Source organism: Amblyomma americanum, chromosome 7 (assembly GCF_052857255.1).
Source record: "Amblyomma americanum isolate KBUSLIRL-KWMA chromosome 7, ASM5285725v1, whole genome shotgun sequence".
Lineage (NCBI taxonomy): Eukaryota > Metazoa > Arthropoda > Arachnida > Ixodida > Ixodidae > Amblyomma > Amblyomma americanum.
In genome coordinates, this window is record NC_135503.1 from 94,116,201 (window position 1) to 94,142,923 (window position 26,723).

Consider the following 26,723-nt stretch of genomic DNA (forward strand, 5'->3'; position numbering starts at 1 on the left):
ACCATGGCGGAAAAAATGGAAACTCTCTTTTCGTGCTTGTGCTGCACCCTGGAGTCTATTTAGTTTGTTTTGGAAGAATCTCCCTCTGTTAGCATTGTTAATCGTAGTCACAACACTTTTAAATGCGTAAACATTACTTGGGTCATGCGTGGCGTGAGCGGAAAGCGTGTACAGAAAGGTTTAGCAGAAAGTGTGGATGCTTACACGGCATTACCCGAGTTTCTCGGTAACTCGATTCGTAGTAACTGGGGTAAGCTCGAATAAGCTGCCAGGAGTTCTGCGCAAGCTGCCGCCAATAGATGACAGCTCAGGTGAGTTCGGAGGAGCTTCACGCCAATCCCTGTGACAGAAACAGCCACCGGCCAGTGCAGTGGCGCATTACTTAACCGCTGCGCCACTGCGCTGGTAATGGTATGAGGACTCGCCGCCACCTATGAGCGTAAACTACAGAATGACAAATTCAGCACATATGGGCTTTAACCCACGCAGCTCCGACTGGTGTGCAGTTTGGTGACGACACGACCCCCCCCTCCCCCCAATTTGCACAAACGCACTAACCCCAAACGCAAGAACGGAAACAGCAGTAGTGCACAATGCTTTCATATTCATAGCACGTAACCAGACTTCAGTGCCCCCGGTATTGTTGTAGCCGGTATTGGCTAGTAGAATTCAAGCCATGTTCTTTAAATAGGCGAAAGATCTCAAAGAGAAATGATTTTAGCTTTCCCATCCTGTACTGAATGCAATACAAGGCTGTTACCTTTCTTACTATTTCATCTACTTTATTACAAGAAACCCACCCAAGAGGCGTACACCCGCTTCCGTTAAGGCTGGGCGCTTAACCTGTGTTGGACAATATTTATCACTCGCTCAAAACTTTTACTCAGTTTTCTATCGTAGCTAAACCAAAGGCCGTGGCTGGGACCTTATTTAGGCACGCTGGGTTGTCGGCAAACCTGGTGTAGCTTTTTACAGCATGGTTCGACTCAGTGAAGGCATCTGTGAAATGAAGTTTTAGGTTCTCAGTATTAGCTTGGTGTACGGCGATTTGAAACTGCCTTGTAATTGCTCTCCACGTACAACTGCCGAGCCAATAAACCGCCATGCAAAGTTCTCTCTTTTCCCTCATGACCTAGCACTAGACACAGCTGCGTCTATTGCTAGAAGCAGCGGCATTTGTGCGGATGACTGAAGGCAGGAAATAGCCAGTCGGCCTTCCCTTTAACGCACGTGCTAAAACTTTTTCTCAGTATAGCTTTCTTTTTATTTATCTTTTGCGCGCAGGTGGTGTTTGTCCACAAATACGGCAAGGACTTCCTGCAGTCCTTCAGTTTCCCTTTCTTGAACATCAGTGACCTGAAACTGGAACAGCCATTCTTTGGTGCAAACTACATACAGGGAAAAGTGACATCGGAGAAAAATGGTTTGGAGACCTTTTCCATGCTCCGGTTGCGGCTCCTCATTAGCGCTTGATCTCTACATATTAGAATGTCATGTCTACGCTGAGGAATTGCATTATTACTAGCATACGAGAAACAAAAAGAACTAAAAAAAGTACACTGCAGGTATGCATGCATATGTCACATTTCAATGATAGCTTTTGTTTTCTCGTGCTTCCTCTGTCCGTGTGCAAGGCCACCATGTTTGAGACACTCAAGGCCATCGACTAGCCAACCTTCATGATGCACATAGTTAAGGGTGGCTATGCTCGTAGTGCACCGAATAAATATCCACGTACAGGCATGGACAAAACTTCGTGGTATGTGTAGTTGAGAAAAAAAAATTAATTTTGTGCTGCTTCCCTAGACAGGCAGATTGTATTTTTGAAGCAGTTGGATCATGCACGTCTGGTTATGTTGCTATGCATTTCAGTGATTTGCTGTGCCTTACCTCGCCGCAACATTTTTTTTTCGCCAATCTGCCTACTGCGAACTTTTGTCCATGACTGTACACTAGCTTAGCTATAACTGTGGCTTTGCGTTAATGTATTTGAGTGATCAATATTTTCTGGAACTTTACTAACCTCGCACGAACAAGCTTTGGTGTCAGCAAAGCGTGTTAGTACCTGCATAATCAACAGAACATCTCAGGATAGGGGATATAGTGTATTTCTGTTCAGAGTTCAAATTTTATCACCCAGTGGAATCTTTCCGATTAGAGCCTAATGTACTATTATCTGCCAAACGGTTTAATGGACAGCAGACATGGCTTTTGCCGACTTATATATCATATTTAGCTATTTCATCAATTGGAACGGCCCTTGGTTTCAATATCTTGCAAAATACTGCATTCATTTGGCACTCAACTGCAGAACAAATGGTTCTGCAGATTTCGGGGTAACGCACTGGTGGGATATTATTATTTATATTTATGATGCAAACTTGGAAGCTGTAGGAACCTAATTTTGTTTATGATGTCTGCGTTTAATTTTTTTTAATAACTGCTTGATTTGCCTAACCGCTAACCGCATTATCACAGTTTACTTCTATAGATTTTTCTTTTGTTTTCCAACCTTCTCTACTGTTGTTTTATTGCCTTCCTTTCCTGTTTATATACAAATATGCTGTACAGTAAAGACAACTAAATGGATAGCAGTGCTAGACGGCTGGAGTAAGTGTGCGCTTTCCTTCGTGCATCTGCAAGAAGATGTGACCCATCTTGGCGGAAATCTCGCCCAATGTTGTTCACGCGTGATTTCTTAGCTTTTCGACAAACGACGATGGCTTTGACCAACAGCTCAAGAAGGCCATATCTTCCCTCTCTTGGCAGGCAACTGGACTGGCAAGTGCACTTTCAAGCTGAAATTCATGAAGGGTGGTGCCATCGAGTTTGGCCAGGCCATGATGGCCGCCATCAAATGTGGTCAGTGGCGTTGCACTTTCCTCCTTTCTAATCCGGTGTCATGAGCACATACATATAAGGCAGCGGTCAGTGAATGACTAACCGTACTGCTTGTAACTTCCTTTTTTTGGGAATTTAAGACGATTTTCTACAAACTAAGGAATAGTGATACACGGCGCAGAGTTTGCTCATAGTTTGCTCTGCTGCTTCGTGTGCTGTTTGTGTTTTATATATTTCAAGTCTACAGCCACAAACAGAAACTGAGTGATACTCTTGTTGTATTTAGAGGAGTTCCAGGAGTGAAGGTCTTCTTTGTGGCTAATTGGCTTTGTTTTATTCTTTTCCATAGACAAGACCTGCTTAGATTAGAAATGTCGCGTTGCGATTTGGCGTGGTTTCAATGCTTTAACAATGTTCGCGAATTTGACCCTTTGCGCTTCAAGAGAAACAAGTCATCATGCTAGTCCACAAAGATAGGTGTGTTGGATTTCTGAACTGAATATAGTTCTCCTTCCCCCCACGTGCGACTGTTTTCAACCCTGCCGCACCCGATAACGTAATTGCGTGCGCAACTGCATCTTCTGTAAGCTGTGTCTCTCACTGAAAAGTTCACATGATTCCTCGGACAGCACGAGTTCATTTAAAAGCCAAGTTGCTTATATAATTTTTCAGCTTTATGTAAATGATTTTGTTAATGTGGTTACCCCAGGAACATAGATACGAGTTCATTTAAAAGCCAAGTTACTTATATATTTTTTCAACTTTATGTAAATGATTTTGTTAATGCGGTTACCCCCGGAACATAGATACGCTTGTTTGCTGAAGACATGTGGTATTTTGTCCAATGGCGTGTACTGGGCTTCAAAATAAACTTGATCGGAGTCTAAAAAATGTGCTCAACTGGCGCAGAGAATTTGCTATGAATTTTAACACTGAAAAAACAGTTTCGCTGCAAATAGCACATAAAAATAATCCACTAAGCCACGTCTACACTCTTGGATCGCCACTAAAGCAAATTAATAGCTACAGATATCTAGGTTTAACAATAACTACCAGTCTTTCCTGGAATTCGCACATAGATAGCACATGTTCTTCCGAGCTTTGAAAGCTATGTTTCCTGAGGTACAAACTTAGAAATTCTTCTTCCAACGTGCAACTATTCACATTACGCGCATACATCAGGCCAAAGCTCGAGTATGCTTCGATAGCATAGGATCCATTTACTAAACATAACACTAACGAAACAGATGGGGTTCAGAGAAAAGCTGTTCGGTCTATTTAATAAAGTTTAAAATCCCCGGCCCCCCCCCCCACCCACCCACCCATTCAACTTATGGCGGCTAATAATATTGAATCACTTGAAACGGGAAGAAAACACAGTCTGGACTTTCTTCCTTCCTTAACCAGAACTTACCTTTGGACCTAGCTCAGTACTTATCCTCTTTATCCTCCCGACATATGCGGCAATACCAGATTCACTCATTAACACCGTATCTTTGTTTTAATTTAGTAACACTTGTCACTTTTCTGTTATGCATAGTTCTCTTGATTTTGTTTTGCATCCTTCTGAATAACTCTTTTCAATACATGCCCGTCCTCCTTGAACCCTGACAAAGGTCTGCAGTATGTACTAAATAAATAAAATAAAATAATGACTGCGTCCCTAAATTCCTGTGATATATGTTACAATCTGCATAGGGCGTTCATTTTAGCAGCAGTCCGACGTCTTCTCGCTAAGGGTATTATTAGGTAGCACTGAATGTTATCGTGTCACCGCGTGATTTCCTGTCTTCTCCTCCGAGAATGAACAATGGAAGGGAGAACAATAAACTCTCCGTTCATGTTTCAGTCACTACACAGAAACTAATTTTGTAGATTTTGCACTTTGCCCGCTTCATACAGTAGCATTTGTTAGTGCAAGAAGCCAAATCTTAGGCTTGTATCGCACCTGCAGATTAAATTATAGTTATGACACCCGGTTCTCCTCAATGACTCCGACGAAGTGTTCACTCCAAGGACGTCTCCTTCTTCTCATCTTTTGCCTGCAGCTTCCCTGCTGGGAGGCGGTGCCGCACCTGGTTCGTACCAGCCACCTTCAGAACCGTACATGCCGCTTCGCCCTGATGACCACATGCCGGGCCAAGGCGTCAATTACGGCTTCCCTCTCCCGTATGCCGCGTTCCCAGACCAGCCGCCAGGTAAGAACCTACATCTTCTTCCTGAGGACAGCTTTTTATTTGCGATTATTAGCTCGAAATTATTTAAAACAGCGTAGAGACGCAATCAGTCGCTTTCTGCCTCCTTTTTCAATTCTGACGTCATAAACAACCTTTCCTTAACGACAATAAACGTGCTTTGTGCAGGTGTGCCCACTGCTTCTGGCTAAGCAAAATTTATATTACCTTTTGCGGCCGGCTGCATTGCGGTACTACAGGCGATCGTCAAGTTTTTCAGGAACAGCAACACGGGATGAGCTAAGTTGCAGCATGACTATAAGGACCACACGATACCAAAGCTTTACGATCGGAAAAATTTGCTTCCTGAAGAAGCAGCCTGAAGCCCGTCCCAGCAAAGTTGCAGTTCCTGGGGGCATTAAGGCTAAAGTATTCAAGAACGTTTGCGTAAGCATCATACATACAAGCTCTTTCATTGAGCAGTATGGCTAATCTGCTTCTCCCTCAACAGTATATTAGCCATACTGCTCAATGCTTCTCCCTCAACAGTAGATGAAGAAGAAGACGGCGATTAGTGGGCCGGCTGTCTGACACCGGTCCGTAATTTTCGGCTTTATTTTCTCACTTCAGAGGTTTTCCAGTCTTTTTGGCGTGTGTCCTCGACGTGCGACGACCTGGGGGTCCCTGGCCGCCGGCAAAAGCACGTCAAGCGACCTCCTCGGCGCTGTGCGCCGTATCAACGCCGACACGGAACATCACCGCCAGCTGAACTCCATGCTGCACTGATGGCAGCAGCGCCAGCGGCGGGTCCAGCGGCCCCTGTTGTTGCGGCTACAGACCAGGCCCCGCCAAACAAGAGACTGCGCGACGACCAAGCCAGCAACGAGCCTCTGACCGACCATCCAGAGGACATGGACCAAGCATCATTTGCAGTTGTGTCGTACAAGAAAAAGAGAGCTACCGGTGTTCCTGTAGTTTTCAGGCCCACTGAGGAAGGAGGAAGCCTATGGAAAGCCAACCCCAACATTGTGGCTTCGGCGGTTGTAGCATCGGCTCAAGAAAAAGTCCTCAGCCATCGCATTTACAAGGATGGGAGCCTGATGGTTACAGTATCGACGCTGCACGCCGCCAAACGTCTGCTCACGGTAACTAAGCTGGCTGGAGTGGCTGTAGAGGCCAGAGTCCCATACTCTTACATGGCAAGCTATGGCAAAATACAAGATGTACCTGTCACCTGCACAGACGAAGATCTGCAGGAATATCTACGCGACCAAGGTGTCCTCTCAGCAAGGAGGCTAATCGCCTACACTCCTGAGGATGGTGGGAAGATAAAAGCGGTACGCCGTCACACAGTTATATTGGAATTCGCAAAAGATGCGCCGCTACCAAAACGAGTAACGCTGGGGTTCTGTAGTTACCCTGTAACTGAATACGTCGGAGCAGCAACTCAGTGCTATAAATGTCAGAGGCATGGCCACATATCAAGGCACTGTAACGGCCCCGTGCGCTGCAAAGTGTGTGCTGGCCCCTACTCGCACAAAGAATGCACTTCGAGAGCGCAACCTAAATGCGCTAAATGCGGTAGCCCACACCCTGCTTCCTATGGAGGGCGTTATAAAAAGAAAGCAGCCACAGTTGCACGCACGGCAGAGCAAACACAAGGGAAACCCCCTAAGCGCCATGAACCACCACCTAACCCCGATGTGGTTTTCACGACTACGGCAGCTCTTTCCGAGAATCAGTCAACACAGCGTGGCAGAGCAGCTGACAAGACCTACGCAGATGCGGTAAAAAAGAAGCGTGGGAAGTCCGTTGGTTCTTCTCCTTCATCAAAGCTACTGCAACGCACTACACAAGACCCGACAAACAGTGTCACTTGCTCTGACCCTAGGGCGCCACATGACAAGAAGATCAGCGGCAGGCAGCAAACCGGAAGCTCTGAACAAGACGTCACATGCCTACTGATTCCGATGCTGTTTGCAGCCATCAAGGCTCTTATCCGTGCAAACCTCTCGTCAGGAAGACTCCCAGAAGTAGAAGCTGTCCTTGCAATGGAGCCGTTGGTGTCGGTCTCCTACTCTCCGCAGGGGCGTAATACCACACTTCAGTAACCATGGCTTCCACAGCGAGAACTTCACCGCAGCTGACAATCCACAACATCTTTCGTACATGCACCATTTTCCAGTGGAACGCTCGCGGGCTACGCTCTAAACTTTCAGATTTCCGACAGCTCGAGCGAGCGTACCGCTTCCCCTTCATAGTCATCTGTGAATCACGCGTCGAAAAAACTTTCCGACTCAATGGATACTATTTCCATCATTCACAACGACCAGATAACGTCAGCAGATTGCTGATAGTCTTTTGCAAGGATATCCCGGCCTCACCGATTGATGTCCCGCCTCACAGCGACAATGAATACGTATGCGCTGTCACAGTTATTGCCGGACAACAGTACACTCTGATTGGAGTATATCTTGAGCCAGGCACGCAGGCACGCCATTTGATGCTTTGAGACTTGAAGACTTGATAACAAGGACGCCCTCTCTGCATATTATTTGCGGAGACTTCAATGCTCATAATGAAATTTGGGGCAGCTCCCATACATGTGGCCGGGGTGCCAAGCTTGCAAAACTTCTCTCCAAGCATTCAGTTCAGCCATTAAATGACGGCAGCATCACCTACCTCCGAGGCCCGACGACTACCAGCAGCATCGACGTGACATTAGTCACAAGTTCATTCGCCCACAACATTGGCTGGTGCACTGATTTGGAGACACGTGGAAGCGACCATTACCCAATCCTCATATCGGCTTTCCATGCGCAGAGGAACCCAAAGAAATTCCTTATAAAATCTACAGACTGGGATGCATACAAAAGCGCTGTAAGCAGAGGAGTTACTGCGGCAACTCGCAATGAGGAATTAGCATCGACAATTGCGTATTGCCTGAGGGCGAGTACACAACTTACAGCTAAAAATGATAACCTACCTTCAAATGATGACACATTCCAAAGGCTTTGCGCTATACGCAGGCGAGCTGAAAGGAAAGCTCTGCGCACAAAAAGCCTCGATGACCTACGTGCATGCCGACGGGCACAACGTCACATTCGACGCTACATAGATAAACTCAGTCGGGAAAATTGGCGTGACTTTAGTTCTACGCTGGATGTGCGCAAACCAGTAACCAATATTTGGCGGATAGTTAGAGGTATGCGCACGCCACTTCAACAACTCCACCCCTTCGCAGCACTCTCCCTTCACGAACAAAAATCTATAAAAGAAGTCTCAGAAGAATACTGCAATTTCTGTCGGCAGGATCAGGGCATTCGACACTCTCCGCAGATGGTCAAACAGGCATCCCAAAGGCGGCAGTGCCAGCGTTAGACCTGCCTTTCATAATGGAAGAACTATCCACAGCTATCGCGGATACAAACAGGCACACGTCTCCGGGTCATGATGAGGTGACCTATGACGCCATTGCAAAGCTACCCCACACCTCCCGTCTTCGACTCCTGGAGTATTACAATTCTTCCTGGATGGCTGGTGAGGTCCCCACGGAATGGAAGCTGGCGAAAATCGTGCCCGTTTTGAAACCCTGTAAGCAGCCAACAAGCTACGCATCATTCCGGCCCATTGCCCTACTGAGCTGCGTAGGTAAGCTCATGGAGCACATAATCTGCAAGCGCATAACTTGGTTCCTAGAAAGCCGAAATGAGTTCCCCCAAGAAATGAACGGGTTCCGTCAAAACAGGTCTGCGACGGACAATATCATCGCCCTCGTCTCATCAATTGAGGAGTGCCTTCATGCTGGGTACATCCCAACAGCCGTTTTCCTAGACATCAAGGCGGCTTTTGAGTCCGTCTTTCACCATGCAATTCTCGCAGCCTTTGGCAGTCTTGGCCTTGGAGAAAGGCTATACAAGTGGATTGGGCATTATTTAAAAGAACGACAAATTTTTATTACCACTCCAAACGGTCCAACACGCTTTCACGCAGTGGAGAGGGGCGTACCACAGGGAGCGGTGTTCAGCCCTCTCCTGTTCAATATTGTCCTTATTCACATAAGAAGACACCTTCCGCGAGGGGTCCAGATAACAATTTATGCTGATGATATCTGCATCTGGACCGCGTCACGTTCGCGCTATATTACCCAGCAACGTCTTCAGAGAGCACTATTGCACATTTCTATGTACCTGGCTTCCAGAGGTCTTCGTCTCTCGCCAGAAAAGAGTGTTGCAATGGCGTTTACAAGAAAAACGATGACCCGATATCCGCTGCTCCTAGGCGGACGATCGCTGCCATATGTACGATCTCAGCGATTCCTGGGTGTTGTAATCGACTATAATCTGTCATGTTCACCTCAGATCAAAAAACTCCGTGCGAGGATTACTGCAGCATCGCAAGTGTTCAGGTTCATGGCGGGAACAAGGTGGGGTAGCAACTGCCGATCAATGCTTCTGCTTGAAAAAGCCTACGTTGAAGGAACCTTGCGCTACTGTCTACCAGTGCTTCAAAGATTATCTACATCATGCAATAAGACTCTCAATGCCGCACGGAACAACTGCCTGCGAATATGTCTTGGCCTCCCAAAGGGTTCCTCTGCATCAGGAACAGTAGCGGAGGCAGGATATGTCTCCCACTAGAGGTAATTGCCGCCCAGGAAACTATGCGTACCGATCTCCGCCATGTTCTGCAAGGGAAGAAGCACTTCCTACACCGTGTCCACCTAACTCACAGCAACTCTAGCTTTGGCCAGGCAGTGCAGCTTCTGCCCCTTCCTACTAATAATCAGCCTCAGAAACTACTACCTCTGGCCTTTCCTCCATGGACACTCTCTCCTCTAAAGGTGAAGAAGTCTGTTCCAGGTGTGAATGCAAAGAGCCGCATGCCACAGGCAGCACTTCTGCAAGCTACTCTCGCCTACTTAATCGAAGAATATACGCAGCACACCCATATCTTCACCGATGGTTCAACTACTAAACAAACTTCTTCTTGTGGCCTTTATGTGCCCTCAACAGGCCATGCCCTTTCTTTCCGGCTGCAGCGGAGAACCTCCTCTACAACAGCTGAGCTTCACGGCATTAAGGAAGCTGTTTCTTACATCCTGCGCCGAACCGCCGGCCGTTGGGTTATCTTCACCAATTCAAAAGCATCTCTGCAGATCCTGGCCAACCTGCTGAAGAAAACGAATCACCAGCCAGTTTCCCTGGACATTGGGTATACCCATCATTTAGCTATTGCCGCAGGCCACTGCATAACATTTCAGTGGGTACCTGCTCACTGTGGCATTATGGCTAATGAGAAAGCAGATGAAGCGGCCCGTAAGGGCCATCAACATCAGAGATACATTTGAAGTTTTCTCACGAAATCTGATGCGTCCCAAATGGCTAAAAGTTTTGCGTACGAAGAAACGTATCGGCTTTGGAGTTTGCCCACACATCAGTACCAATTTCTTCACTCAATCGACCCACATCTTAGATCAAGACTCTCACCCAGAATTCCTCGACAACTCGAAACACTTTATCACCGACTTCGTCTGAATGCTGCATATTCAAATGGTCTGCGATACCGTTTTGGACAAATGAACAGTCCGCATTGTGACAACTGTGCTTCGATAGAAACGGTGGAACATATCCTGCTTGAGTGCCCTGCGTATGCTAACGAGCGTGCGTACTATGAACATTGCATGCAGAAGCTCTGCCCAGTGCCCCTAACAATGGACAAAGTTTTAGGCCCCTTAGCCTAATTCAGGCAACAGAGGCTTGCAATGAACTTTCTTTTTAGATATTTAAAAGACATTGGACATCTCGATAAGCTCTAAATTCACTTGCAGGTTACCTTCATGCATTCTTCTTGCAGTGAACTTCGTCAGCCCATTCGTCGGACTATGCACTCCATCATTCCATAGGTTACATCAATACTCGCCACTGCATCCTTAGTACTCATTTCATGGCTGCATTTTATCTTCGTTTTTTTTATCTTCGTTTTTTTCCACCTCTTCCACGCTGCTCTCCTTCAGCCTTTATCTCCCAAATTCCCCTCCCTACGCAGAGTAGCATGCCAGCGATATTGAAATGCCGGCTAAATTCTCTGTTTCTTCATTAAAGAGTCTCTCTCTCTCCTCAACAGTAGTTCCCAGTATGCCTTACGTGGACTGCGGTGTTAGTTTGGAACCCAATACTTACCCAAGGATCATTTGACATGCGGCTTTTAGCACAGAGCTTGCTGGGTAAGAGTGCCCGCGCTCGTAAACAGCAGGACGTGTTGGCAGGTTTCCCTGCCTTAGCGTGTAATTTTTTCATAATAATGAAGCTACATGATATACTTAACATGCGCCATCGATGCATCCAAGATAGCCTTTTGCAATAAAAATGCAAACGAATATATTCACAGGACTGTTGCACTCGTGTAAAGAAAAACTCAGCGACAGCTGTTTGCGTCTCTGAACATTGTCTCATCCGTAAATATTTATCTTCTTCTGTGATATAGTTCACGTGAAGCCATTGTGCTGTCACTAGTGACGTCATTGCTTTTAGACTACTGAGACTGGTACGTTACAGTGACGCCATGCGTGACGATTACTACCAGGACGCCAACACCGACGCCTAAGTGCTAGAGAATGTGTCCTAATCAGCTGTCGCTGTAATAGTGTAATAGCAAGCACACGAAACCAAATAAAGAGTGTAGTAACAGATATCAGCTAGTCGATCGAAGGCATAAGCAAAACCGGGGTTCGCGGTGTTTTGTATACATCCCTAAGCGCGTAGGATGCACGGTGGTGGGGCTTATAGGCATCGTGCTTGCACGAAAGGGCGGCAGAGTCGCAGCACTGTATTTTGGCAGTCTATGTAGGCTGAGCACGTGTTCCAGCCTTATTCTTCTCTACTTGCCTAATGCAGAGAAACAAGGCATTCTGCTAGTCAAAAATTCATGCAAACAAATGTTTGCGAATTATTCTCAGGCGTAATTGTGCTGCTGATGACACATAGAAACGATTCGCCGAGGAGCACTTGTAGAAGCCAGTGGCATTTGCAGATGAATGGCAAACAGAGGATCGCATTTAATCCTAATTCAGAAATTTGTATTCACTGGGAAAGCTTTAAATCTGAGATGTCATCTGAAGGTTCCTATCGCTTCAACTAAAGGTTTTCTGTCTCGCGGGATCTCTTCTGCTCGTGGCTTTGATAGATACGTGCTTGCATTTGAAGGATTTGCTTCCCTAACGTTACGATTAGTGTGGTTTGGCGGGCCGGCCGTTGCATTCTATGTGAGCAATGTGAGCACAATAAGAGGACCATTTTTTTCCACCCGAAGCTGCGGCTCGGACGCTATGATGTTGCGTGGCTGCGCCAAAGGTTGCGGGATTTAATTTCGGCCGTGGCTTCATTTTGATGCAGGCAAGATGCAAAAAATCTTACACGCTCTGTGATGTTAGTGGGCACTGAGGTCGTCAAAATTAAACTGGAACCCTCCATAATGATGTCCTTCATTGCCCATGTGCAGAATTTGGAATTTAAACTCTCCACAGACCCTCACAGTGCACATACGATAACACACCACCGCACTGTTCGCCACTGCATGTCTACGCACACACTTTATCGGCGCCACATTCTTCATCTTTTGGCTTCGAAATGCTAGTTTAGCCGTTATACCCAATTAAACGTTACTAGCTCAGTACCCACCGCAGTATATAAAGTGCGTTCACTGCGTTTAATATTCAGTTTCCCCACTTGCGTATTCATTACTGTAGTGGGACGGGACTTGTTTGCTTCAACCGTGCGTGGATGGACGAAGCGTGATGGTCGAACAAAGGGTTCTTGTTCTAACCGGTCTAGGATTCAAAGAGATTGCGACAGAGCATGCCACAAGAAATGCGGTGGAGCTTCTCTGATTGGTATAGAAGCGCCGCTGCATTTCCGTACTTCAGGAGTATTTTTGGCTACATGCAGCAAGCTTGGACTGGATTTCACAAGTATTCAGTGATGAACTAAACCGCCAAGGACTCCAATAGTCAGCCATTTGCGACTGCATCCAACTAGTCAGCCACATTGATTCTGTGAAATTAATGAGGCAGCAGAGGAGCACCCTCTCTCCGCCGACCAGATGCTACGACCCTTGCTATCGACAACGCTCGCACGCCTTACAAGTCCCACAAAGATTTGGAAGGGCAGATTAGCAGTCCGTAACCTCAAGATAGTCTCTAAACGAGGGATCGCATTTTCCACAGTGAAACCCAAACAATATGGCAAACGAGAACAAACCTGCTGCAGGTATATATATATATATATATATATATATATATATATATATATATATATATATATATATATATATATATATATATATGTGTGTGTGTGTGTGTTACGAACGTAGGTTGCGTTGGCTCCGCAGAATAAAGATTTAAGACAAGTGGGCACTTCTACAAAGACACCTATTTATCAATGTTTCGACCGCGGTGCGGTCTTCTTCAGGACTGTAGTGGTCTCGCGTCAGATGGACGTTTTAAGTTTGTAAGCTCAAGAGGAGGGAGAAAGGAGTGTAACACGCAAACAGCAACAACAGTTCAAAAAATTGAAAAAAATAAATAAAGATGGCTGTGCGGGGAACAGACAGGGACAATATTGGGGGAGGAAGCAAAAAAAAATAGAAATAAAAGAAAAATAGGGGAAAACTAGTATAGTAAGGAAGGGTGGGGTACAAAAGGAGATGGCGAAACGAGAGAAAGGGAGAGGAAGATGGTGCGGGGGACATGGGCAGCACGGCAACCACAGGCGTACGAAAGCAAAACGTGCAAACAAAACACAAACACAAAGGGCGCCGCTGCAGATGCGTGGCCAAAGAGGAGCCGCTGCGCAAATGACACTGGCAGTGACGAACAGGCCAAACCAGGCGCCTTTTGGGGGTCTCACTAATTTCCGGAGAGCCGAGGGCTAGAACTTTAAGGAAGGAGTGGGCTACGTTAACGAGCACATGTGTAAGAACTTACTCACGGGGGTCTGTGTTTCACTGAACGGTGCACCCCTCTCCCTGGGCGGGTCGTTGAACCGACCTCGCCGGGGATACTTGTTTGTAGGGGAGGAGGGCTGGGCTAGCTGTGTGCAAAGATTTCAAATTGTCCGAAAATGTAAGGAAAGAACGTCAAAGGTTATCAATACTGCACGAGGCAGGATAGTGTAAGTAAGGAGGGGTATGATTGCCTGGGATATACACTAGGAGTTATAAAAGGTATATCTGAGTTAGCCAATTAACAACAAGTGTAGTATTATTTTGTTTGGAGGTCGTGAATAAAAGAAAGAGCACCAGGCTTTTCGTTAAGACCTTCTTGAATAGTATTAAACTGGTGGATAAAATAGGATTCACGCTGTTCACGTTCTCGCCTGTTTTTGAAGCCCCCTTGAATAATTGTTACTTTTAGTTGGTCAAATGGGTGTCCTTCTGCGTTTACATGCTTGGATAGGGGAAGGATTTGGAGAGACTTGGCGTGTGCGCGGTGATTGTTAAATCGAATGCGGAATGCAGTGTTTGTCTGTCCTATGTATTGCTGGTTACACAAAGTGCATTCAAGAAGGTAAATAATGTTTGATGAGTCCCAGTCAAAGTTACCGTTGATTGAATGCTGGAAAACTGACCTGGTACTAGTTTCGGAACACGTAGTCTGCATGTGCTTGCAAACTTTGCAGCGACCCTTACCACAGGGCTGGCATCCATATTTTGGGGTTTTGTGTTCCTTGGAGTGGACTTGGTGGTTCTGAATGTTTTGGCACGCCTGTAAATCACGCGGGGTGCGCATGTAAATATTTTCGATAGTCGTTGACTTTGCTGGAGAATGTTAAAGCGCTTATTAAGAATTCGTTTTATGTTCGGTGCGTTACAGTTAAATGTGAGGATATGGTTTGTAGTGTAATCATTTCGGTTATCTATTTGGTGCCCCTGGAGTATTTGACTACGGTTAAGATTTGAAGCTCTGCTTATGGTGTCATCAAAAGGGAACGTGGACAGCGCTATGTTAAGAGCACGTTGCGCATGTGCTCGGAGATTTCATGAAAATCTAGGTCGTTAGAGCAGATTCTTTGAAAACGATGTGCCTGCGAATAAGGGATGCTGGTTTTGCAGTGACGGGGATGGGCGCTTTGAAAATGTAGATATTTTTGTGAGTCGGTTGGTTTTCTATAAACGGTTGTACGAACTGCTCCCTTGTCCACCAGAATGTCAACATCAAGAAAATTGGTTTGACTGGCTGAGTAGGTGTGCGTAAACTTTATGTTTGGGTGCACGGAGTTGAAACTGTCAATGAAATGGATAAGTTGTTGTTCTGTGTTTGTCCATATTATAAAAATATCATCCAAATGGCGCTTGTAAAAGTACGGCTGAATTGGACAAGAAGAAAGAAATTTTGACTCTATATGATGCATGAAGATATTGGCATAATTTGGGGTCATTCTTGTTCCCAGAGCGGTGCCACTTACTTGCAGATAATATTGAAGATCAAATTCGAAGCTATTATATTTTAACACAATTTTGGCTAGTGTTCCTAACACGTTTGGGCATGGAGATTCATGAGGTCTCTGCTGTTCATAAGATTCTAAAAGGGCTGCAATGCCGTCGGCATAGGGAATGTTTGTGTATAAAGATGCTACATCCATGGTCACAAGAAAGGCTCCTTCTGGTAATGTTATATTGTCTATCTGGCGGAGAAAGTGGTTTGTATCTTTGGTGTAGGATGGATGTGTGGCTGGAATGGTGCTAATTAGAGTGTCAATGTACTTTGATATTGGTTCTGTGAGAGTGGCGATTCCAGAAATTATTGGCCGTCCAGGAATACCAGCTTTATATAATTTAGGGAGCATGTAGAAACGCCCAGGAGAAGGATGGGTAGCCGTGAGTGCCTTGCATAGTTTCGGAGAGATTTCATTGTGTTTTGTGAGGTCGAGGAGAATGTCAGATATAGCTTTTGAGTGCTCGTCGGTGGGGTCGCCACGCAGTTGTTTATAAAAATGGTTGTCAGAAAGCTGTCGGATGCCTTCTGTTATAGTCATCCCTGTTCAAGATAACAATGCCTCCGCCCTTATCAGCTGACTTTATGACGATGTCGGTACGGTTCCTGAGCGCCATAAGCAGAGCTTCAAATCTTAACCGTAGTCAAATACTCCAGGGGCACCAAATTGATAACCGAGACGATTACACTGCAAACCTTATCCTCACAATTCACGGTAACGAACCGAACATAAACAGAATTCTTAATAAGCACTTTAACATTCTCCAGCAAAGTCAACGACTATCGAAAATATTTACATGCGCACCCCGCGTGATTTACAGGCGTGCCAAAAACATTCAGAACCACATAGTCCACTCCAAGGAACACAAAACCCCAAAATATGGATGCCAGCCCTGTGGTAAGGGTCGCTGCAAAGTTTGCAAGCACATGCAGACTACGTGTTCCGCAACTAGTACGAGGTCAGTTTTCCAGAATTCAATCAACGGTAACTTTGACTGCGACTCATCAAACATTATTTACCTTCTTGAATGCACTTTGTGTAACCAGCAATACATAGGACAGACAAACACTGCATTCCGCATTCGATTTAACAATCACCGCGCACACGCCAAGTCTCTCCCAAACCTTCCCCTTTCCAAGCATGTAAACGCAGAAGGACACCGATTTGACCAACTAAAAGTAACAATTATTCAAGGGGGCTTCAAAAACAGGCGAGAACGTGAGCAGCGTGAATCCTATTTTATCCACAAGTTTAATACTATTCAAGAAGGTCTTAACGAAAAGCGTGGTACCTTTTCTTTTATTCACGACCTCCAAACAAAATAATACTACACTTGTCGTTAAGTGGCTAACTCAGATATACCTTTTATAACTTCTAGTGTATATCCCAAGCAATCATACCCATCCTTACTTACACTATCCTGCCTCGATCCTGCAGTATTGATAAGCTTTTGAAGTTCTTTCCTTACATTTTCGGACAATTTGAAATCTTTGCACACAGCTAGCCCAGCCCTCCTCCCCTTCAAACAAGTATTCCCGGCGAGGTCGGTACAACGACCCGCCCAGGGAGAGGGGTGCACCATTCAGTGAAACACAGACCCCGTGAGTAAGTTCTTACACATGTGCTCGTTAACGTAGCCCACTCCTTCCTTAAAGTTCTAGCCCTCGGCTCACCGGAAATTAGTGAGACCCCCAAAAGGCGCCTGGTTTGGCCTGTTCGTCACTGCCAGTGTCATTTGCGCAGCGGCTCCTCTTTGGCCACGCATCTGCAGCGGCGCCCTTTGTGTTTGTGTGTTTTGTTTGCACGTTTTGCTTTCGTACGCCTGTGGTTGCCGTGCTGCCCATGTCCCCCGCACCGTCTTCCTCTCCCTTTCTCTCGTTTCGCCATCTCCTTTTGTACCCCACCCTTCCTTACTATACTAGTTATCCCCCCTTTTTCTTTTTTTTCTATTTTTTGCTTCCTCGCCCAATATTGTCCCTGTCTGCTCCCCGCACCGCCATCTTTATTTTTTATTCAATTTTTTGAACTGTTGTTGCTATTTGCGTGTTACACTCCTTTCTCCCTCCTCTTGAGCTCACAAACTTAAAACGTCCATCTGACGCGAGACCACTACAGTCCTGAAGAAGACCGCACCGCGGTCGAAACGTTGATAAATAAAAGTGTCTTTGTAGAAGTGCCCACTTCTCTTAAATCGTTATTCTGCGGAGCCAACGCAACCTACGTTGGTAACATTCTCTACAATGGCTCCTGCTCGCACTTCATCAAGACACGTCCTTTGGAAATTCCCCGTCGAGAGCCCAACTACCGCCATCATCGGGGACTCTCAAGTGAAATACTTACATCAGCACTTTGATCCTGCAATCCTGCACACCCCAGCATTTATCTGCCAACCTGGTGCCGAAATTGAAGACATCGCTAACCTCCTGGATTGGGTACCACGAGGTGTGTCGGACATCGTCCTTCACGTCGGAAGCAACGACGTCGCAATCATGGATGCCGCCACCGCCGCAGACCGGTACGTGCAACTAATACATCAAATCAGAATAGAAAGACCGGATATTATTAACATTTTTGCAACGCTCGTGCTTCCTCTGGCTCCAAACTTGCGAAGGAATACAACCAACAGGCCTCAAGTGGTAAAGATCAACCAGAAGGCCCAGACCTTTAATGCTCTTCTCGTCGACATCTGCCGACGAGAGCAGAACACCTTCTTCGCAGAGCACCAAATGGAAATGTTCCACCCTAGCACAGTTCTGTCTACAGATGGCGTGCACCCCAGCGTCGGTGGAGTCTCGCTCCTGTCATGCAATATCAATAACTTACTCCTCCGAATTCGCCATCTCACATTGGGGCAATGGAGGGACTACGCGCCACAACATCCACAGCCTTGGCAGCAACAAAATTCAATGAGTACTCCAGAGCCTCGAACATTTGCACAAGTCGTAGGCCAAAATGCTATGTCTACTAGACAAGCAGCAGCCAGCCGTCCAGACATCAACACCAGGCCACCACTCACCTCCCGGACATCGAGGGGACACTGCAGCGCAGCACTAAAACAGCCACCCCAGATCACTAGTGGCACAGCAGTAGCACATTCCCCTACAGCAAGCACCTCAGCCCAGGCGAGCACATCAAACAAGCCATTTATGTCGAGAGGCAAGCCCGGAGAGAGGTATGCAACCGAGGCGGAAATCTGCCGTGTATTCTGCACCAGAACAGCAACCCATCACCAGGAGCCCGTCATATAACTGTGGACTGATCCCCAGCACCCTTGTTTTATCATATGACCTCCGGAAGCGTTGTGGTTCCGCCCAGCGAGTGCGCCGGGACTGATACACAGGCCACGTGAGTACTCCGCCTCCCTTGTTCTCATATCACCGGCAGCCCTGTTTCAAATCTTCAGCTTTTCCTAAATTACGAAAAATAATTGATAAGCGGCTTAGACATGACCTTCATGTTAAAACCTTAACAACGTACCTTCGGGCTAATATCGTACCGAAAGGTCTACAAGTGAAGCTGATACCAGCAATGAATAATCTATCAGAAGGAGACAAAAAGAAATGGAACGACATATTAAAATCAGCTTCCCTAGAGTTACTCAACATCCCAATTCGGCACTCTGAGAAAGCTTCGGTGATAACGGGAAAGGAGGAGCGTCGGGCTCGGAATAATCTTCTTGATTCCGCGCTGGAGGCCGAGGAACTAGAACGTTTCAAAACAAAATAACTTCAGAAATTGGCATAATCAAAATTAGAAAATTTACACGGGACAAAGTTCCCCATGACGAATGGATGAAAGAAGTACTAAGTGCGGTTGAATCAAATTCTCCCAACCCCGATATCGCTCAGTCAAAGGTCAGCCAAGGGCAAACACTGTCAAAACAGGGCCATCACAGTGTAGACAACATCACCAATCTATCTCTAACACCGCTCACAGATTATGAGCGAGCCGTCCTACCTATAGTGCTGACTTTTTGCCCCCGCACAGGCAAATTCAATGAATTCCAACTCCTGAAAGATCTTGACGACTTCGCCAGAAAACTTCGCCTGAGAGAATACTTCTTTGATAAGCCCGAAAACCCCCACCAAAACACGGACTTCCACCCAGCAAACCAAAATTGGACTCCCAAAATCGGGCGAAAAAAACACTTGGATATCTATATTAACGCAGTTCAAAATGACATTGTTGAAAATTTTAAGAACCGCAGGTTAGGACCAGACAATCTTCCTAAAAGAGAACGTACTGCTCTCGTGGCGCTCAGCAACCCAACCGACATCGTCATAAAGCCAGCTGATAAGGGCGGAGGCATTGTTATCTTGAACAGGGTTGACTATATAGCAGAAGGCATCCGACAGCTTTCTGACAACCATTTTTATAAACAACTGCATGGCGACCCCACCGACGAGCACTCAAAAGCTATATCTGACATTCTCCTCGACCTCACAAAACACAATGAAATCTCCCCGAAACTATGCAAGGCACTCACGGCTACCTATTCTTCTCCTGGGCGTTTCTACATGCTCCCTAAATTACATAAAGCTGGTATTCCTGGACGGCCAATAATTTCAGGAATCGGCACTCTCACAGAACCAATATAAAAGTACATTGACACTCTAATTAGCCACATTTCAGCCACACATTCATCCTACATCAAAGATACAAACCACTTTCTCCGCCAGATAGACAATATAACATTACCAGAAGGAGCCTTTCTTGTGACCATGGATGTAACATCTTTATACACAAACATTCCCCATGCCGACGGCATTGCAGCCCTTTTAGAATCTTATGAACAGCAGAGACCTCATGAATCTCCAAGCCCAAACGTGTTAGGAACACTAGCCAAAATTGTGTTAAAATATAATAGCTTCGAATTTGATCTTCAATATTATCTGCAAGTAAGTGGCACCGCTCTGGGAACAAGAATGGCCCCAAATTATGCCAATATCTTCAAGCATCATATAGAGTCAAAATTTCTTTCTACTTGTCCAATTCAGCCGTACTTTTACAAGCGCTATTTGGATGATATTTTTATAATATGGACAAACACAGAACAACAACTTATCCATTTCATTGACTGTTTCAACTCCGTGCACCAAAACATAAAGTTTACGCACACCTACTCAGCAAGTCAAATAAATTTTCTTGATGTTGACATTCTGGTGGACAAGGGGTCAGTTCGTACAACCGTTTATAGAAAACCAACCGACTCACAAAAATATCTACATTTTCAAAGCGCCCATCCCCGTCACTGCAAAACCAGCATCCTTTATTCGCAGGCCCATTGTTTTCAAAGAATCTGCTCTAACGACCTAGACTTTCATGAAAACTCCGAACACATGCGCAACGTGCTCTTAACACAGCGCTATCCACGTTCCCTTATTGATGACGCCATAAGCAGAGCTTCAAATTTTAACCGTAGTCAAATACTCCAGGGGCACCAAACAGATAACCGAAATGATTACACTACAAACCTTATCCTCACATTTAACTGTAACGCACCGAACATAAAATGAATTCTTAATAAGCACTTTAACATTCTCCAGCCAAGTCAACGACTATCGAAAATATTTACATGCGCACCCCGCGTGATTTACAGGCGTGCCAAAAACATTGAGAACCATCTAGTCCACTCCAAGGAACACAAAACCCCAAAATATAGATGCCAGCCCTGTGGTAACGGTCGCTGCAAAGTTTGCAAACACATGCAGACTACGTGCTCCGCAACTAGTACGAGGTCAGTTTTCCAGCATTCAATCAACGGTAACTTTGACTGCGACTCATCAAACATTATTTACCTTCTTGAATGCACTGTGTGTAACCAGCAATACATAGGACAAACACTGCATTCCGCATTCGATTTAACAATCACCGCGCATACGCCAAGTCTCTCCCAAGCCTTCACCTATCCAAGCATGAAAACGCAGGACACCCATTTGACCAACTAAAAGTAACAATTATTCAAAGGGGCTTCAAAAACAGGCGAGAACGTGAACAGCGTGAATCCTATTTTATCCACAAGTTTAATATAACTATTCAAGAAGGTCCTACCGAAAAGCCTGGAGCTCTTTCTTTTATTCACGACCTCCAAACAAAATAATACTACACTTGTCGTTAATTGGCTAACTCAGATATAGCTTTAATAACTCCTAGTGTATATCCTAGGCAATCATACCCCTCCTTACTTACATTATCCTGCCTCGTGAAGTATTGATAACCTTTGACGTTCTTTCCTTACATTTTCGGACAATTTGAAATCTTTGCACACAGCTAGCCCAGCCCTCCTCCCCTACAAACAAGTATCCCCGGCGAGGTCGGTTCAACGACCCGCCCAGGGAGAGGGGTGCACCGTTCAGTGAAACACAGACCCCGTGAGTAAGTTCTTACACATGTGCTCGTTAACGTAGCCCACTCCTTCCTTAAAGTTCTAGCCCTCGGCTCACCGGAAATCAGTGAGACCCCCAAAAGACGCCTGGTTTGGCCTGTTCGTCACTGCCAGTGTCATTTGCGCAGCGGCTCCTCTTTGGCCACGCATCTGCAGCGGCGCCCTTTGTGTTTGTGTGTTTTGTTTGCACGTTTTGCTTTCGTACGCCTGTGGTTGCCGTGCTGCCCATGTCCCCCGCAGCTCACAAACTTAAAACGTCTATCTGACGCGAGGCCACTGCAGTCCTGAAGAAGACCGCACCGCCGTCGAAACGTTGATAAATAAAAGTGTCTTTGTAGAAGTGCCCACTTCTCTTAAATCTTTCTCTCTCTCTCTCTCTCTCTCTCTCTCTCTCTATATATATATATATATATATATATATATATATATATATATATATATATATATATATATATATATATATATATATACTGTAGGGGTTCCAATGCGCCAGTTTACAAGTGTAAGTACAGTATTACGACAAACGCGACTGTTCGTTTTAAAGGTTTATTTTGCCAACAGTTTCGGGAATGGTATTCCCTTCGTCAGGGCAGGCTTACAATTGTAAGCCTGCCCTGACGAAGGGAATACCATTCCCGAAACTGTTGGCAAAATAAACCTTTAAAACGAACAGTCGCGTTTGTCGTAATACTGTACTTACATATATATATATATATATATATATATATATATATATATATATATATATATATATATATATATATATATATATATATAGCACACAAGGTAAAGTAAATGAGGGGCCTGTTTGACAAACTTATGTAGGAAGCCAACAGTCACCGAAACCAATGTGCATAAAAAAAAATAACGTTCCCCTACGCACCTTGGTTGGTTTCGGTGACTATTGGCTCCCTTCATAAGTATATATATATATATATATATATATATATATATATATATATATATATATATATATATATATATATATATATATATATATATATATATATAATCTTTTTTATGATAGATTTCGTGTGTCTGCCCTAGAGAAATGTACAGAGAGAAGAGGAGAGAGTAAGATGAGTCAACTCCTTCACTTTGGCTGATACAGTAAAAAGGTAATGGGGAATCACAAAAGGACAGTGGAAAGAAAATGCTGAAGTCGAGCATAATTGTCGAGTTAATCGGTGTACGGCAAAGCCGAAATATGCATCGGGGTGAATAAACAGTTGCGGAGCCGTTGGAAAGCAAAGAGAGGGAGGCTAGCCCGTAAAAAAGACCGGTTTGCTATCGTGCATCGAGGGAAAGGATAGCAGATTAATAGGGAATGACCTCACGTAAAAATCAGTAACGGAAGAGAAGTGAAGACGTTGCGTGCCGCAAACTCATCGCCTATAGCACAGGCACAAGTCCGGCAACAGAGTGAACAGTGCCTCACTTGCATTCAGGGCCGGTGAACGCTCCAAGGGCTTTCCGAGAATCTTGATCTGCATCAGCGGGTGAGCATCAAGACGATACAGTGATATTTTGTTGCAGCACAAGGGGCATGGCATGTGCTGTCGGGAACAACTCTAACCGACCACCCTTCCAATTTCCGAACCGTGCCGCACTGGATGGGGGCAACACCGAACGATACACTCCTTGTGTCGATGACAACGCAGTGTAATACTCCCCATTTGTACATAGAAAATGCTTTATTATCTCGTTACACTTGCAACTAGCCCAGGTGTACCAGTGACGACACTCCCCGGCAATACATATAAAGTGCTTATTATCTGGTTACACTTGCAACCAGCCCAGGTGTACCAGTGACGATACTCCCCGGCAATACATATAAAGTGCTTTATTATCTGGTTACACTTGCAACTAGCCCAGGTGTACCAGTGACGACACTCCTCGGCAATACATATAAAGTGCTTTATTATCTGGTTACACTTGCAACTAGCCCAGGCAGGGCTATCGGCCATGCCGAATAGAAATCAGTATTGGATCGTGAACGCAAATCCAAGCTGCAGGAGACGCAATAGGATTTATTCACGTCGCGGTAGGCACGGTTGAACTCGAAGCTGCAGGTCAGGATCCAGGGAATGTGATATGTACACAAACATCGTAACCGTGATCAGATCGGGCGGGTTCTTCTACGCGGAGATTTTCTGCAATGCAACAGTGTTGTGGTGGCCATTGGTATAATATCGTGTCCTTTATTGACAGCACAATGATGTTCCTCCGGGATATCCGTTACCAGATGTTCATTGTGTCAGCGGCGATGAACAGCTTGCAAGTCTTTGAGGGCCTCTTTTAAGTTGGAGATTATAAACCATCACTAAGATATCTTTCTTATGAATTGACCGAACTGATTAATACAATTTGTCTGTTATTTGCTAAGCGATCTCCAGCGGATCAACGAATGACGAGAGGCTTGTCAGAAACCAAGAAAGTAGGATCCGCAATGTTCTCATTCTGGAAAACTTCTTTTATAAACAATATACCCTCTCTCTGTTGTGGAACAAGTCACGGCTTCAATTATAAGTTTCAGTGTCTCGTAACCTGCAAATGCGCCAAGAGAGTGATGACATTCAAGCCGAGCAGCGGTGAAAATGTGGACAAAACTTCGTTATTGTCATCCGGTTGGTGCATGATCATGTAGTGAAAACCAGCGCAGAGACCTGGAGCAGATCGAATACTTTTTCTCGCCATGTCCCGCATTACTGTGCTGATCACTACCTCAGGGGCTTCTGCCTATCACCTAGAGAGCTTTTATTGCTATTGCGACTGCTTGGCATCCTTTACGCCGCCGCAGTCGTGAAATTGCTCAAGCTGGCACTATATTCTAAAACGCTGCCCAATCTATTGCCAACCGCGTGCGATGTGTTGCTTTCAGGCGATGACTATGGGATTTTTTTCCTGGCCTTCGAATTCGGTGCCCCCATTGCGACCTGTACCTCGGTCAGGGGCAAGACTGCTGCGCTATCTCGGACCACTACTGCGGTCGCTAAGGATGCATTCAATATGGAGGGACAGCCAGTAGGCAAAGCTGTTCATTGGGGTACTCCCGAAACCAATAGCCTCCTAGGCTGCAATCGGCGGCGCGCAGGCGAGCAACGCAAATGAAGCAGCGTCACCTAGAGTGATGTGGCTCCTAGCTTGGTTCCGGCTAGTCCGTCGGCATCCCTGTAGTTTGGTTAAACCAAGGCCTTCCTTGCTACACGCGCTCCGCTGCCGCTGTGAGGCGGGACCGAGGGAAAAGGTGTTGTGTGCTAGCCGTAGACCATAGGAGCGGGCCGGAGAGGAGGTCTGGTGCCTCTGGCGGGCCAAGGCGAAAACCGAGTCATCACACCATGTGGTTCGATCAAACTTGTCGGTATGGCGGCGGGAAAAGTACACCGTAGACGCACATCAGCTCACAAATCCATTCAAAACTTTGTGCAGCGAGAATACACCTCGAGAAGCTATAGTGTCCTACCCGCGGATATGTTATATTGGTTTTAGCCTAACCAATTAGACTGTTCCCGTTCCGTGGAACCTAAACTACCGGCTGCAGTTCAGGCGATGCGGCGAGTGCAAAATAGTGCTCCGTGGCTCACTAATTCGCGATCACTTTTCCTGACAGCTGAACAGAAATGAGAAATGCGGTTTGAAAAAAAGGGGGAGAGGGGTAGTTGCGCATAGAAAAGAGATGCATACTCCGATAGGAAAAGAATGTTATGTCGCATTTCTTCCAGACGTTGTTCCTGTTCTCGTTGTCATCACGGCTGCCGGCCCTCTCAATTACTCAAGTGTTTTTTTTTCACTGTGGCACTCTCCTCGAACAAAACTGGATTCGAGAAACTCTAGAGAACTAGGACTACGAAAGAGTACATTCAAACGCACATGGCAACGAATTGAGTGTTTTATTTCATTGAAACTTGATGGTTATATTTACCTTGTTAGCCGTTCTGTTTTCCTCTTTCTGTTTTTACAACGCCTCCTATCGGCCAATTGCTTGCAGCCAAAACGGTGTTCGCAACCAGTGCACCTCCCCCTTACCCGGGCGTCTACGTTCCACCGCAGCAGAGCCAGGCTGGAATGCCATCCGCGCCTATGGCATCCAGCTCCAGCGGTTCTAACTCTTCAGCTGCTGGTTCTTCGGCACCGCCAGCGGGCTTCAAGCAAGAGTAGCAAAACGACTGCAAGAAATCGCCAATGCAATGCAAGAAATCGCTTAACTGTTATTTTGGCGCCATTTGGAGAAAATGTTTCTACAGTACGGTTGTTGCAAGTCATTCGCTAACTGAAAATCGCCAATGGCTCAAAGGTCTTCAGGCGGGCCTGCATTATGTTGTTGCGCTTAATAAATCTTGAATTTGTTTGCTACTCTAGGGAAGTTTGCCAACAAGCTTCCGACTGCACAGCTAAAAAGTTAGCTATCATTCGTACTCACTAACGCTGTAAAATAAAATACCAGATTATGAAACGCTCTAAATATACCGCGGGCTAAAAATGGGCTAAAGTACAATTTAAGAAGCACCCCTGTTAGGCCGATGCAATCCCCCAAACAAGCAGATCAACAGTGTGCGTATGAATATACAATTGCAATAGTTGAATCTCACACATTGTTGCCTTCGCAATCAGTCCAAGATGCCTTCAACTTCTCCGTCGTTTACTCAAATCTTGCGGTATAATACTTTTGTTTGTCATGGCTGGAGTGCAAAGACACTGTTGGTAAATGGTTAATGTTGCGTAATTCTTGAACGTTGTACGTACCTGATCACTACACATTGCTGAGTGACTCCTTCAGTGTCACTGACTGGCCTGACCTGCCTTCCGCATCTGGTGTGGTCTTAGGCATGC

The 26,723-nt window shown here is 45.7% G+C and overlaps 1 protein-coding gene across 1 annotated transcript in view; it reads left to right on the forward strand.

Moving 5' to 3' along the window:
- LOC144097946 (WW domain-binding protein 2-like) overlaps positions 1-26,051 on the forward strand; it is a 40,656-nt gene extending 14,605 nt beyond the window's left edge. The window contains exons 3-6 of the mRNA XM_077630540.1: positions 1,285-1,423; positions 2,770-2,862; positions 4,890-5,039; positions 25,882-26,051. Of these exons, the coding sequence (XP_077486666.1) occupies positions 1,285-1,423; positions 2,770-2,862; positions 4,890-5,039; positions 25,882-26,051 (552 nt within the window). The remainder of the gene's footprint in view (positions 1-1,284; positions 1,424-2,769; positions 2,863-4,889; positions 5,040-25,881) is intronic.
- Positions 26,052-26,723: the final 672 nt, after the last annotated feature.